Here is a 14,548-nt window from a genome sequence, read left to right on the forward strand (position 1 = left end):
TCAAATCGTGGCAGATCCAAATCCAGAAGGGAAAAATCAATAACGGGAAAGAAAGATTTTACCTGTTATAACTACGGCAAGAAGGGTCACTTTAAAAGAGATTTTCGAGCACCGAAGAAAAATACCGGCGCACAGGAATCTGCCAACGTGACAGAGTAGACAGGTGATGTCATGATTCTAAGCATCAACAGTCTGATTGAATCATGGATCTTGGATTCAGGGGCATCTTTCCACTCCACCCCATCCCGAGAAATCATAGAGAACTATGTCAATAGTGATTTTGGGAAAGTTCATCTAGTTGATGATGAAACCTTGAAGATCGTCGGAAAAGGAGACATCCGATTAAAGTTGCCAAACCATACCACTTGGAAGTTGAAAGGAGTGAGACATATTCCTGGAATCAAAAGGAATTTGATTTCTGTTGGAAAGCTTGATGGAGAAGGATATATTACAACTTTTTCAGGCTGTAAATGGAAGATTACCAAAGGAGCACTCGTCATTGCTCGTGGTAAGAAGACTGATACTCTCTATGTAACCTCAAACTTAGAGAATATCATTACTGCAGCAGATGCTGATGGAAAATCAAATATATGGCACCAAAGGCTTGGTCATATGAGCGAGAAAGGGATGAATACACTTTTGTCAAAAGGGAAGCTGCCGAATCTAAAGAATGTAGATGTTGGACTATGCGAGGATTGCATTTTTGGCAAACAAAAGAAAGTGAGTTTTGCAAAGATTGGCAAGACACCCAATGCTGAAAAATTAGAGTTGGTTCATACTGATGTATGGGGACCATCTCCAGTTCCATCTCTTGCATGCTCATTATATTATGTCACCTTCATCGATGATTCTACGAGGAAGGTGTAGGTTTATTTTCTGAAGAAGAAATCAGAAGTCTTTGATACCTTCAAAAAATGGAAAACCATGGTGGAAAATGAGATTGGTTTGAAAGTCAAGCGGTTGAGGTCTGATAATGGAGGAGAGTACAAAAATAGAAGATTCAGAGATTTCTGCGTAAACAATGGGATCAAAATGGAGACAATAGTTCCCATGACACCGCAACAGAATGGTGTAGCAGAGCGCATGAACATAACTCTGAATGAACGTGCCAAAAGTATGAGGATACATGCCGGATTGCCCAAATTTCTATGGGCTGAAGCTATCAACACTGCAGCTTACCTGATCAACCGTGGGCCCTCAGTTCCCTTGGATGGTAGAATACCAGAGGAATTTTGGAGCAATAAAGAAATAAACATTTCACACTTAAGAGTTTTTTGTTGTATTTCTTATGTACACATAGATTCTGCTGAAAGAAGTAACTTGATGTCAAATCCAACAAATGTGTCTTTGTTGGTTATGGTGGTGATGAGTTCGGTTACCGATTTTGGGACTATGAAAATCGGAAGATCATCAGAAGAAGAGATGCTATTTTCAATGAGAATGTAATGTACAAAGACATGACAACCATAGAATCAAATAGCTTCATTATTTTATTGTTGTACGTTGATGACATGCTTGTTGCAGGCTCAGACATGCAAGAGATTATAAACTTGAAGCAAAAATTGTCGAAGCAGTTTGCTATGAAGGATCTGGGCACTGCAAAGCAGATTCTTGGGATGAGGATCAAGAGAGACACAAAGTCGGGGACTTTGATATTATCACAGGCTGAGTACATTAACAAAGTACTTTCCAGGTTCAACATGCAAGATGCTAAACCAGTAAGTACACCTTTAGGTGTTCATTTCAGACTCTCCAAAGAACAGTCACCAAAGACGGAGAAAGAACGTGCACATGGTGAATGTGCCGTATGCCTCAGCAATTGGAAGTATGATGTATGCCATGGTTTGTACCAGACCAGATATTGCTCAAGCACTGGGAGCTGTTAGCAGGTACATGAATAATCCGGGCAAGGTACACTAGGAAGCAATCAAATGTATCCTCAGATATCTGAGGGGTACCACAAACAAAACACTTTCTTTTAAAGGTAGAGATACGATACTGACAGGCTATGTAGATGCTGACTTAGCTGGAAACGTTGACATCAGAAGGAGCACTACGGTATGTCTATACTCTAGGAGGTACTGCAGTAAGTTGGGTTTCTCAACTACAAAAGATAGTTGCTCTCTCCAACTGAAGCAGAATATGTCGCTGTTACGGAAGTCAGCAAGGAGATGGTTTGGCTCCAAAGTTTCTTGGAAGAGTTAGGCAATAAACAAGAAAACAATGTCTTATATTGCGACAATCAAAGTGATATCCATCTAGCAAAGAATCCGTCTTTTCATTCCAGGATGAAGCACATATAATTGAGATATCATTTTATCTGGTCCCTTCTGGAATATGGGATTTTGAAACTTGAAAAGATCAGTGGAGCACAAAATCCGATACATGTTGACAAAGACGGTGACTACGGACAAACTGAAGTTGTGTTCAGCTTCGTTGGCATGCTAGAATAACAAGACTAAATGCTGCTGCATCGATCGAGATGTGAAGACAGATTAAAATCAGTATTCAAGTGGAAGATTGTTGAAAATTAAAAAAAAAACACATGGGCTGCTTGGAAAAATGGGGGGGCTGAATTTTTTATTTATTTTAAGCAATGGTTAATTACATTTTAGTCATTTCACTTTAGGGTATTTTCAAAGATTAGTCCCTAAACTTCAACTATAAATACCCTAGCTCATTTAGCTTCAAAATCATCCCAAAAATCATTTCTTTCTCCCAATACTAGAGAGTTTTCTTGTGAGTAGTGAGTGTTTTGTAAATACCTGTAAATTTTCTCTCTTAGTAAAAGATCTGCAGCAGTCCGGAGACGTAGACACAATTGGCTGAACTCCGTTATCAATTTCGGGTATTGTTTTTTCCGTTTTTATTTCGCATTCTCACTAATCTGGTTATAGGAAAATTACTCGTACTCGGTTTATTCCTAACAGATATCACCAACGCAAAAGGACTTTCCATGGACGGAGGAAAGAGTAAGCGAAAAGCTTCACTACTATCGGTTTGCACAACAATCCGATCAAAATCATTTTGCCATGCAATTCAGAGACCTTCAAGGATGCCCCAAAGCCCAGCTTCTAGCACTGCAGTATGGCCTAGGAATTTTGGAAAGCAACCAAGAAATCTCCATTGGTGTTTCGAATGAGTCCCCTTGCTGAGCCATGATTGTTTAAACGTGAGAGCTCCGTCAGTGTTAAGGCACAACCAACCATCCTCCGACCAAGATCATTGAACTGGGACGAGCACATGAGTAGTAGGGTGGTGAAGCTTTGCGGCATATTCAAGCTAGAATGTACCCCATGAGATGTCAATATGGAAGATGTTATATCTGTGTGCAGTTGGAATACTCTGTTATTTCGACTTTTCCACAATTGTCAAAGAATGGAATAGAACAAGATATTTGACTCTCTGTTAATCTCGGTGCAACGAGTGTGATCTTGAGTTATTAAGAACCCATTTTCAAGGGGAGATCAAAGAAAGAGGTCAAACCATAATTGTAACTAAAATGCTCCAAAGACTTTGAGTAGAAGGGTAATCCCAAAGAAGATGAAGAAGTAATACAATCGCATGATGGCATAAGGAACAAGATGGATCAGAGCCTATACGTCTGGCACAAGAGACTTGATCCGTGAGAAGTTTGTCTTGTATTGCTAACAATAAAAAAAAGCATGAATGCGTTCAGGCACATTTTGTTTCCAGATTAAGCTCCACCGTTTTCCCTTATCGCTCCAATTTGATATATTTTCCTCTAAACCATTATCCCAAAAATACACAAATATCGGGGGAAGCAACATACGGGGAGTCCTGAGAAACTACAAAGGGCGATGGCTAAGGGGCTTTGCAAAACGAATAGGTAACTGCACACCACTGGAAGACGAACCGTGGGGTGTTGAGGGACTCAGAATAGCGTAGAACTCGGGAGCCTGGAAAATTCAGTTGGAAACATACAGCAGTGAAGTATGGCAAATTTTCCAAGCTAAAGAAAAGACGAGAAGCAACTCGATAATGCAACACATTGAGGATTGTTTAAAGTGGGACTGGATAGTGGAGATCAGAAATATAAGGAGCAACAATATGGTAGCAGATGGGTTAGCAAGTATGCATGGTCGCTCTTCGGGGTATGCATGAACTACTGGAACGTCCTGGAAAAGTGAAAATAGATGTGTGTAAAGAAGAATAGAAATAGACGTGTAGCCTTTCCATGAAAAAACCCCCACAAGTATCATTCTTAAAAATGCACAAGTTAGTTTAAAATTATTAGTTGATTATAAATTAAAGGCTTAAATCGTGCATGAATCCCTCACATTTTTTGAAAAAGAATAATTAAAATTTTAATATTGAACACTCGGTTGAATCTTTAGAGCGAGATATTAAACTAAATGAATCCTCAAATCGAGAAATTGAATCAATTAAGTATTTGATCAATTTTAACTATTATGCCTTATAATTTTTTCTATGATATCACTATCACACGACACATTGTGATCATACAACGTGAAATTTTATAGATTTTTTTTTAAAATCTAAAAAATAAAAGCCTTCCTTAAAACTCTAAAATGGTGTGCATGCCAAGACACTGCCGACTAGGAGCATCTTCGATAAGACGAACATAATCTCTGAACTAAGATAATATTATTAAATTAAGTCATATAAAATAAAAACACAAAAAACAAGAACAACCTTACAAAATATTTATTATATTTGAAAAATGGGGTAACTTATTTCTTCTTTAACAAGATAAACGTAACTAGTTTTATTGAAATTAAAAAAATATCCAAATTACAATAAAAGTTTACAAGTTTGAAAGGCTTGGCATGTCAATTAACATTAAATAACAAGGACAAAATACACATTACACGAAATAAAAGAGATCTACCAGGGTCTACGCCGGCATCGTTTTTGGGACCAGTTAACACAAAATATTAACACTTCGTGACAGAAGCTTTCTTCACCTTTTGAATCGCTTCGGATTCGACTTGCTCCCTACTGATAAAAGTAGAAACCAAAACAATTAGCAAGCATCCATAGACGTGTTTAAATAACTACCTCAATGTAACTTGCAAAATACTCTAGGATGGAAAATGGAACACGAAAGATAAAATCGAACTGTGTCGATCGAAGCCGTCATTTCCATAACTCTGAATGAATCTATTTCCTTCGAGAAACCAAGGAAAACTAATCATGCATTAAACATTAGACAAACCTGATGGTTGAGTGTCATCCATCGCTTCCTGAATGCCAGTAATTCTACGATCCTAAAGATTCAAGGTAGAGAGGAGAGGGTAAATTCTCAAACTGGAGGTGGGCAATGATTCAAGACAAGAAAGCAAGTATAGGCCAAAATGGAATTACAAACCTGATCATAAACCGGAATTTGGTTGCGCCAAAATTCCATTGGAGGTAGAGGACTCTGCCTGCATCATACAGAAATAACTAAACAGTTGAACGAGCACGTATCTAATGACAACGAAATTAAAATTATGCAAGGACTTTCAGACCCCATAACAATTCTACCATGAAACAGAAAAGAAAAATTATTAATGATGTCATTTGCTTAGATCAGATAGATTTGGTAAATTGCAGTTAAAAAATGAGAGCAAAAATTCACTGAAATTGATTCTTTAACTGATCAGTGTTTAGAAGTGGCATATATAAATTAACTTCCAAGGGATATTTTATTAACAATTACAAAGGAAAGGCACCATTACTTGGCAATGCAGAAGATACCAAAACTTATAACAAAATAAGGAGGGAGAGGAGTACAAGACTTTTGGGAAGATGTATAAGATAGTTTCTGAATCTTATAGATTTTAGACTCACCTGATCTTGACCGCTTGAGATTCAGTGACTCGGGAGAGAGAATTGATTGTGTCCCTTTTCTTGTGTCGGATACAGGGCTTGCCTAAATAGAAACATAAACAATCAAATGATTAAAGGACAAAAAAGACTAAGGTTGCGCTTGGGAAATTGGATTTCAATAATGCAAGTTTTGTGATTAAACATAAAAATGTAGCATTTACGATTGTTTTCCAAATTCATGAACTTGTTAGATGACTATTTAGTAATGAGATTGAAATTCATATTATTTTACTCAAAATGCATGTTTCATTCCCACAATCATGTTTGCAAACATAGCATTAAGTTTAGTGTTACAAACAAACATACACGCAGTAGACACCAATAAGTAAATAGCAACACAATACAAGTAAATTTGAGAAGAAACCCATTTGTAGAGAGCAGAATTCAGACCAACATGAATACAACATGGTCAATCTGCATTAAATATTTTATCAGGCAAGCAGCAAGCGTTGGACCGTTTATTTTAAGTGAATAAAGATTATCGTATGCCATATCTGATTAGCGGAGTGAGGTAGTTACATTTTGAGTAAAACCAGGCAAGTAAGAAAATATGATATTACTGTCTACATGTCAAAGGGAACACTTAAACTATAGAAACAGAGTAGAAGAAAGCTTACACATCTGCTAAATCAAGTTTTTTCCGAGTTTCCTTCCTGGGTGAGTGCTCTTTGACACGATTTAACTTAGAGGGTAAGCTGACCGGTGTGTTCCTCTTCGGATTTTGTTCATCTTGCACCTTTATTGTTGAATATTTGTCCTTTTTCTGACTGTTATCAAAGTTTGATCTCTTCAACCATAGTGGACAAGTTATGGGCAAGATTACTTGGAGTCTTAATCAAGCTAGTATCTGTCATGACAACAGAATTCAAAGAGAAATAACCTGCTGTTACCAAAATTCTTTTGAAAATGTTGTGTATGAACAAGTCACATTCTGCCATCTAATAAGTCTAATTATATAACCAAATAAACAAAATGCATAGTACAGAAACCTGAATCTCTCGGTGCATTAGTAGAATTCGGGACAACTTCTAATTCGAAGTTGCGGGAAATTGTTTCCCCAAACACTCTTTAGCATATTTTTCCCAGTAAGGAGGAAAGCCGAAGTAGAATAAGTAAAGACCTGTTCAGATTAAAAGATGAATACAATGAACTTGAAATCTAAACCTGGGAAACACTGAAATTAAGCTTGAGGCAAAATCAATTACTTTCAAGTTTCAACAACAGCATTCCTTTCTTTTCTGAGGACTATGAATAATAACATTAAAGGAAGAAATCGAATTTCTAGTATACCTCAGAAGAAAACCCATTTTCAATGGTTCGTTGTTCGTTGATGAAACCTGATGCAAACACAAATTCCATCAGCTGTCTGGAGAGTAAAAACATTGTAAGCTTTTACAATCGGTGCAGAGGTAAATAGCCGAAACGCTTTTGACCTGTTTCACACAAATTCTTTAAATAAAAAAAAACAAAACAAAACAAAACAAAAATCCCAGAAAAACCTGAAGCTTAAAGAGATATTACTCTATGGATGTGGACCCTGCACAGCTAATCTCCTTCCTTCGAACTCTTTTTCGGCTTTAACCAACCACCAATCTTGCAAACAAACCTAAAAAATAATAAACAGGAAAAAAGATAAATGTTTGCCATTGACTAAGAGTTCTGATTGCAGGGAAGATAGAAAGCCGAAACTTTTTACTGTTTTTTGGAAGTACGATGAACTGCCGTCATAGCTGTCGTCTTGGGTGGCATTGCCGTCGCTTTTGTTGCGACTTTTGGGAGCCATTGCCGGTAAAACTGTCGGATGCGGCGGGAATCGGAAAGTTAAGGCTGCACTTTTTTACTGCGCAGTAAAAGTGAGGATCGCGGTATTAACGATGTCGTTTCCAAAGTTCAGCTTAATTCATGAAGTCCTTGCAATTTGGATAAAGTATATAAATGGTCATTAGATTATAATAAAATGATTATTTTAGTCATTAAAGTTTCGAAAGTCATAAAACAATCATTAAACTTTTAAAAAAATTATAAATAATCGTTAAACTTGAACAAACTATTATCCAAAGGGATAAATACAACTTCATTTGCAAGAGTTGTCATTTGTTCCAAAGGGCTTTCCCCTCCTTTAAGTACATTCATAGTGTTAGATTAAAATTCATAATTGTGGAAACATATCTATATACGAAAACAATTAATCTTTCTTACTCGTACGAGCTTCAGTTAAATCATTATTGTATGAAATGTTGCAGCATATGATGGAACAGCTTTGAACGTTTCTCGTCTTAGATCATTTAACAATTTAAAACATCATGGCTTAATACGAAAACAACTATACAATAATGGCAGAATGCCTTTGTTCTTCTCAAATTTAGGGGATGGTCTCACCTCCTTGCTTTAAAAACGATTATGTCTGAATACACTGACTTACTGCTGCACGAGGATCAACACATTGTTACACCTTCGTTGGTTCTTCAACTTATATCAATAAGTACAAGTATAGCTTGTAATACATCACAGGGTTTCAAATTTGAGAACACAAATATGAATGCTATTTAGGTCCGTCCATGTATAATCTTTGTGCCCTAATTATATTTTCGTTCGAAGGAAAACAAACTTTCCTTTGATTCTCAGAAAAATGACAGAAAAAGTTACAAACGAAGATTTTGACAATATCTTTAATTATTTTCTATAATAAATCTTTCATAATTTTAATTTTAACAAAGTAATCCATATATAAAATATTTTGAGTCTCATTTTAAAAAATAACAAAAGAGCTGACCATCTTCTTATAACAATAGTGAAATGTAAGATTTTGCATTTTTTGTAACAACCGAGTTTCTCATTGTGAGATCGTGAGTTGTGATCTTCTTAAGAATATCATTTGCAGCATTCAACTTTTCATGCTTAGTCGTTCTTTTTGAATTAAGTGGTGAACGAAAATGTTGTTTCCCTAAACTATCCGAGTTGGAATAGTTTTATTGTGAGATATATACACATTGTCTATAGGCTAAGAAAAACTCTGAACAATATTACCTTGTAATTACTTCACTATTCATAAGATACACGTCAAAGGTTGTAATGTTGCATTTGACGAAGGTTGTAAACACCACATAATTGCTCACTCGATCATCTTCATAGTTCTCACTTCTAGATTCTTCATCACTCTAGGTTTTAGCAAAGGAGTTATGCTTCTTGTTAAGAAAAACTGATATTTTGGCTTGAATTATACAAACTACACACACTAGTACAACACTGTATAAATCTTCATGTCATTCGTTGGTTTACATGACCGATATACTGTAGTAGAATCATAGCCATTAAGTGCTGACAGGACTACGAAAGCTTTCAGTATATGTCTGGAGGAAATTGCCCCTTAATTGAGCTACTTTGTTGTGCCATCTGAAGATGAAGCCTTATCGTGTAGTTGTTCAGCTGCATCCCGAAAACAAGGTTATAGTAAGCTTTGCAATTGGTCTTACTAGAGGAGGTATGAATCGAACGTCGGAATGAATTCCACATTGTCACTCTAATAATCTTACCCCGATGCACAGGTAAAGAGAGAGTTAATAGACGCAGAGGTTGAAAGTTGAATACCTCTAATGTTCGAGCTTGTTCGATGCAATGGTTGAGCGTGAGTTTCAAGTGTTGTACTTCTGTTTCCTTTCCTCCTAGCTCAACGTTGCGTTCATGCTGAATGGCAACAGCTCTCCTCAGAATTTGTTTGTTATCCAACAAACTCCGCAAATGTTCCTTCAAAGAAGCATGCTCAATCTGATTCATGATCATGTATCACAGAAAAAGGATCAGCATATTGAGGACAGGAGCGAAGCTTACTGAGAAATTAAAAGTTTATTTTTTGACTACCTCTTCAGCACCCCTTTTATTGGCAACACTTCCCTCAAAGGCTTCTAAAATCCTAGCAGCACGGGCCTTAGCATCGTCTATATTTGTCGCACTCGACATCTCTTGCACAAACAAATCCGTCCACTTGGAGAATCGACTGCATTTCCGTTATACTCAACATTGTAACCTGAGATTTGGCTACCTGATTTATAACAAAGCAGAAAACTGACTGTAAATTCCAAACAAACAGAACATACAACTCGGTTGAAAGTAACAGATAAACGACTTACATGTAGCAGTCTCATCAGTACAATTTCCAGTTCTCACAGAATCAAATGCATTCGAACTCTCCTTAAATCTTCATTCTTGTTGTTGTGGTTTCGGACAACGGATGTTCTTAACTAAAACATAAAACAATATTAAGACATGATCAATGTTTCAACCTGCTTTTGATAAACAAAATCTATGTTCTACCCAGTAATCTGAATCCAAAGGCCTAAATTCAAGCAAGTATCAATATTAAAAACAAAACAAATATGGAAAGATTATAATAAAAGAAAATGAAATGAACCTCAGGATCCAAAGCAGAGAGCGTTGAAATCGGGTCATCGGGTCTGAAACCAGGATCCGAACTGGAACACCTGAATCTCTTGGGAGAGGATCCGAATAGTTCTTCAAATCCCACCCTTTTCCCACAAACCCCTGCAGACATGGCTTCCTTTTAAAACCCTGTAAGGGTTTAAAATGTTATCTTCAAATGAAACAAATTATTTAATTAAAAGGGGGGGGGGGGAACTTGGATCTGGAGAGTGGAATAACCCTTGTTCTATTACTGGGTTCCAAGTAAATCGAACAATTTAATTAATATTCGGACACAATCTAATTTGTCTGATACATTTTGTGTTGTTGGAACCCTAGGAGTTTGATTGAGAAAAAGAGGAATGGGAAGTGTTAGGTCTGTTGAGGCTGCTTTTGTTGTTTAGCAGGAATCTAATGCTTCTCAAAATCTCAACCATTGAAGTTTTTATGTTTTTCTTTTTCTTTTTCTTACAGTAAACTCTAGATGTAAGAAAAGTACCGGGTGACAGGGATTTGAGTTGGCTTTGGGGAGGGGGTAAATTACATTTTTTTTGTTTAATTATTTAGGTAAACTACATCCTATACTATTTAAATTTAAATTATATATTGTTCATATTGTTGAATTTTTAATCACTTCCATTAAATCTTTAATTTTTATTTTCATTTTAATCATATTATTAATAATATAATGACGAAAATAATGATTGCTGACATAGATGTCACACCAAAACAATAACTTTTTATTATGCTATTTGATATCCAAAATAATATAATTTTGATTAAGAAAATTAAGAAAAGATGTCAACACTTAACCGTTAGGCCAATATAATTTTATTATAATTTTAATCAAATATTTAAATTAGAGTTGTAATTAATTTAATTTAATTAATGACATTATTTTATAATATAATTTTATGAATATTATTTATAATTTATTTTAAAAAATAAAATATTATTGTAATAAAAATATATTATTTTACATATTAATTTATAAAGTATATTTGTATATCATTTATAAATAATTAGGGTGGGAAAATAGTTTTTTTTGGTAAATATATTACTTTTAGATATTAATTATAAATAATATTTATTTCACAAATTTTTGTTTTTCCTTATTTCTCCAAAATTAATTTTACTTAGGGTAAACTACACAAATGGTCACTAACGTTTGAGTAAATTTTCGTTTTTCTCATTGAACTTTCAAAAGTTATAAATTAGTTACTAACATTATTACTTGTAACAAAATAATTACTCGTCATTAACAACCATTAACATATGTAACGGAAAGTTGAGTTGGACCGTTAATAGCTTACTTGGCCGTTTTACCGCATACTTAAGCTGTTGACAGATCAACCGTTATTATTAAGAGCTTGACGAGGATGATGACGATACCCATGCAAACACGCTCCATGAAAAGCATGAGCGACATGGCTCTGGAATTAACAGCTTGGGTGAGTTTCCAAAGATGGGTGTTGCTCGGCTTGTCTTCTACATTTGTATCCCTGTATTACCCCCTTTTCTGGGTGGTTCTTTTGATTCGACGGCCCGAAATCGTTGCACTTGATCGAAAGTTCGAAACTTAACTGGGTGATCGATTGGATGGTGTGATAACATAGATATAAGCATTGTTTTGATGGTCGAGATGAATTCTTAAGCTATGATGGTGAGAATATGAACTCGTCGACATCGACATACATCATCCATGCGCATGAATCTTTGAAATAAACTGCAGCGTGAGAGAATCCAACTTCTTGGGTTTTAGGCCAAACCCAGAAAATTCTTTCGATGTTGTGATCTCCTTCTTCGTTGAGCTCTTTTATGACTCGCTCGAGATTGTCATCACTACCATTGTCGTATAAGATAGAAATAGCACATGACCATTTCTAATCAGATAGATACTTTGTTTTCCCTTTCCCCTTCTATATGACAATTTCATCTTTGATCTTGTAAAAGCAGACTCTTGGTTCAGCAATATTCGTTTCTGCTATTTTGATTCTTGAATGTTTTAGGCAAATAAAGTAAAGTGGTTTGCTATTTACAAAAAGCTAAAGCTTGAATCTTTGAACAGCATTACTGCCCTGGTTTGAAACTTGCTCTAATTTTATTCAAGGCTTCTTTGAATTACATGACTAGAAAGTTTGTTTCTTTGGTTTTATTAGTCGAGATTTTTTATAGACAGAGTGCAAAAGAGGTAGGTATTCATGCACTTTTCATTATGGAAACCAATATCCCATTGTGCACCTTTAATAGCAGAAAAGAAAACCAGAAGAAGAAACGATTCTAGTTTGAAGGAGGACTCGGACATAAAGCCTTCAATGCTCCGACAATGCAAGAAAACAGGCTCATGGAAGCTCTGCAGGAAGCATCCGAAGATGGGTCGCTTACCAAATCCCAAGACATTGATCCTTTCGTCTTTGAATCTAGAAGGGAGCATTGGAAGGTCGAGGTCAATGGCTATACTATTACTCCGTCCCGGCCCAAAATGAATTATTGAACAGAAAGCGAATCGACAAGACCTTGGATCGAGGTAACAAGTCAAATTCGGCGTGTGAGCTTGTTTATATCTTCTCTAATAACATGGTTGAAAGAATCTGAGTCCTTGTGGGGACGGAAGTGGAGGTCGGAGGAGTAGGAAGATATGGTGGAGTGGAGGAGGAGGAGAATGGTGATGCTAGTGGGGTGACCAGTCAACGGGTCAGGTAAGCAGTCAACAGTCTAGGTAAGTATTTAACGGTCCAACTCAGCTTTCCGTCGCCAACGTTAACGGTTGTTAACGGTGAGTGATTATTTTGTTACAATTTATAACGTTAGTGACTACTTTGTAACTTCTGAAAGTTAAATGGGGAAAATAAATATTACTTAAAAATAGGTGACCATTTATGTAGTTTACTCTTTTAGTTTTAAAACGTCGTCGTTCAAGAAACGACCTCGAACATGTCTGCTACTAGTTTTTTTCTTTATTTTCTGAACTCTGATCAACAATTACAAATCGGATTGCTTGGGATCGTCCTCTTCATTGCTCAAAAGCTGTCAAGGTAAGAGAACTAAAGCCTATCATTAATATATATATTTTTAGCTACTAATATTCCGTTATTTCTCAAATGTTATAACACAATCCCCATTTCCCAATTTGTATACCTTTAATTTTAAATTTCCAACTTTAGGGCACGCTTTGAGACGATTAAGATCGTAAAATTTCCGTTTATTTGATACCGTAAACTTTTATGATTGGGGTTTTCGAGTTCATGATCTCGTAATTTAAGAAAGATTCATTCTTTTTCTTAAGAGATTTTAGCTTCATAGTTTATTATGTGAGTTTCCTATTTGGGTTTTAAATAAATAATTGTAGTTAGTTTTAGGACCGGTTTTATGCGAATAATTCCTTGTTTAATTAGCTTTACTGGTTGAGAGATCACGTATTGATGCTCCGATTGGACCTTCTGCGGTTTTCTAATTTGCCTATCTGGTTTCTGTTTAGATGAAATAAGCATTTGGTTAAGGGATAAGGATAGAAAAAAGGCTTAATCTGCTTTTTGTCAGCCTGATATGGGAATTAAATAATCATATATTTATGTTTTGAAACTGATTTATGCTTTTGCTATTTCTTGTATTGTTTCAGATGATTGACGATCAAGACCTCGGCTTCTTTGCGAATTTCCTTGGAATCTTCATTTTCGTGCTTGTAATAGCATATCATTTCGTGATGGCTGACCCAAAATTTGAAGGCAACTGAGGGTTTTGCACTTTTTAAGCGTCTGCAATGGATATTTAGATGATAGAGTTGTTTCAGAAATGAAGACAAATCAATGTTGTTAAATACCTTGAACAAGATATTGCTATAAATGGTATCGAATTGATATTGTTTTGCTCGTATTTTATTTATACTATTTTTTTCTTTTTTGCTTTGAATACACGAGTGCTTTTACCTATTAAATTGGTTTAACATATGGGGCACCTTGAGGCGGCACTATGTTGGAATGCAGCTACTGTCAAGGTTAGCATTGTTATGAAGTGTAGTCAATGTATGCTGTTTTGAGCATAGCCTTAAGGGAACTAATGATTCATGAAGAACTTAGTCTTCCTTGATAGGTACACTTCATGGATATTTTAAAGGCATAGTTCACTTGTTCACTTTCGAGCATAGCCTTAAGGGAACTTCTGTTCACTTCCATATTATGATTATAGCGATTGAGATTGTATATGACCCTGTACATAGCTAGCCTGCCTTTTGGATGGATAGATAGATAATGGTAGACAAGTGTTGCATGAGTTGTAT

At 35.8% G+C, this 14,548-nt stretch overlaps 2 protein-coding genes across 3 annotated transcripts; one reads left to right on the plus strand and one right to left on the minus strand.

The window, feature by feature from the left end:
* Positions 1 to 8,940: 8,940 nt before the first annotated feature.
* Positions 8,941 to 10,674, minus strand: LOC120197852. Of its 2 annotated transcripts, XM_039199247.1 has the most exons (6): positions 10,490 to 10,674; positions 10,265 to 10,422; positions 9,984 to 10,094; positions 9,715 to 9,895; positions 9,445 to 9,621; positions 8,941 to 9,282 (listed from the first exon to the last, which is right to left on the minus strand). In XM_039199247.1, the coding sequence occupies exons 4-6, from the start codon at positions 9,811 to 9,813 to the stop codon at positions 9,196 to 9,198; spliced, it is 363 nt and encodes a 120-aa protein (XP_039055178.1). In that variant the 5' UTR covers positions 9,814 to 9,895; positions 9,984 to 10,094; positions 10,265 to 10,422; positions 10,490 to 10,674; the 3' UTR covers positions 8,941 to 9,195. The 2 variants fall into 2 exon arrangements, with proteins under 2 accessions (XP_039055178.1, XP_039055179.1); XM_039199248.1 differs by lacking the exon at positions 10,490 to 10,674 and having other exon boundaries at positions 10,265 to 10,477.
* Positions 10,675 to 13,891: 3,217 nt separating this feature from the next.
* LOC120197883 (dolichyl-diphosphooligosaccharide--protein glycosyltransferase subunit 4A-like) lies at positions 13,892 to 14,142 on the plus strand. The gene has a single exon (XM_039199279.1). It carries the CDS (start codon positions 13,892 to 13,894, stop codon positions 14,003 to 14,005), a length of 114 nt encoding a protein of 37 aa, XP_039055210.1. The 3' UTR covers positions 14,006 to 14,142.
* The last annotated feature ends 406 nt before the right edge of the window (positions 14,143 to 14,548 follow it).

This window comes from Hibiscus syriacus, unplaced genomic scaffold (assembly GCF_006381635.1).
Source record: "Hibiscus syriacus cultivar Baekdansim isolate YM2019G1 unplaced genomic scaffold, ASM638163v2 tig00117056_pilon, whole genome shotgun sequence".
Taxonomy (NCBI): Eukaryota; Viridiplantae; Streptophyta; class Magnoliopsida; order Malvales; family Malvaceae; genus Hibiscus; species Hibiscus syriacus.

Excerpts from the sequence above, each read along its gene's own strand:
- LOC120197883 (XM_039199279.1), top strand. The coding sequence starts at position 13,892 with ATGATTGACGATCAAGACCTCGGCTTCTTTGCGAATTTCCTTGGAATC.
- LOC120197852 (XM_039199247.1), bottom strand. The coding sequence starts at position 9,813 with ATGTCGAGTGCGACAAATATAGACGATGCTAAGGCCCGTGCTGCTAGG. Across the intron at positions 9,622-9,714 it reads ATAAAAGGGGTGCTGAAGAG|ATTGAGCATGCTTCTTTGAA; the intron begins GTAGTCAAAAAA and ends ATCATGAATCAG. Across the intron at positions 9,283-9,444 it reads AACAAGCTCGAACATTAGAG|CTGAACAACTACACGATAAG; the intron begins GTATTCAACTTT and ends TTCGGGATGCAG.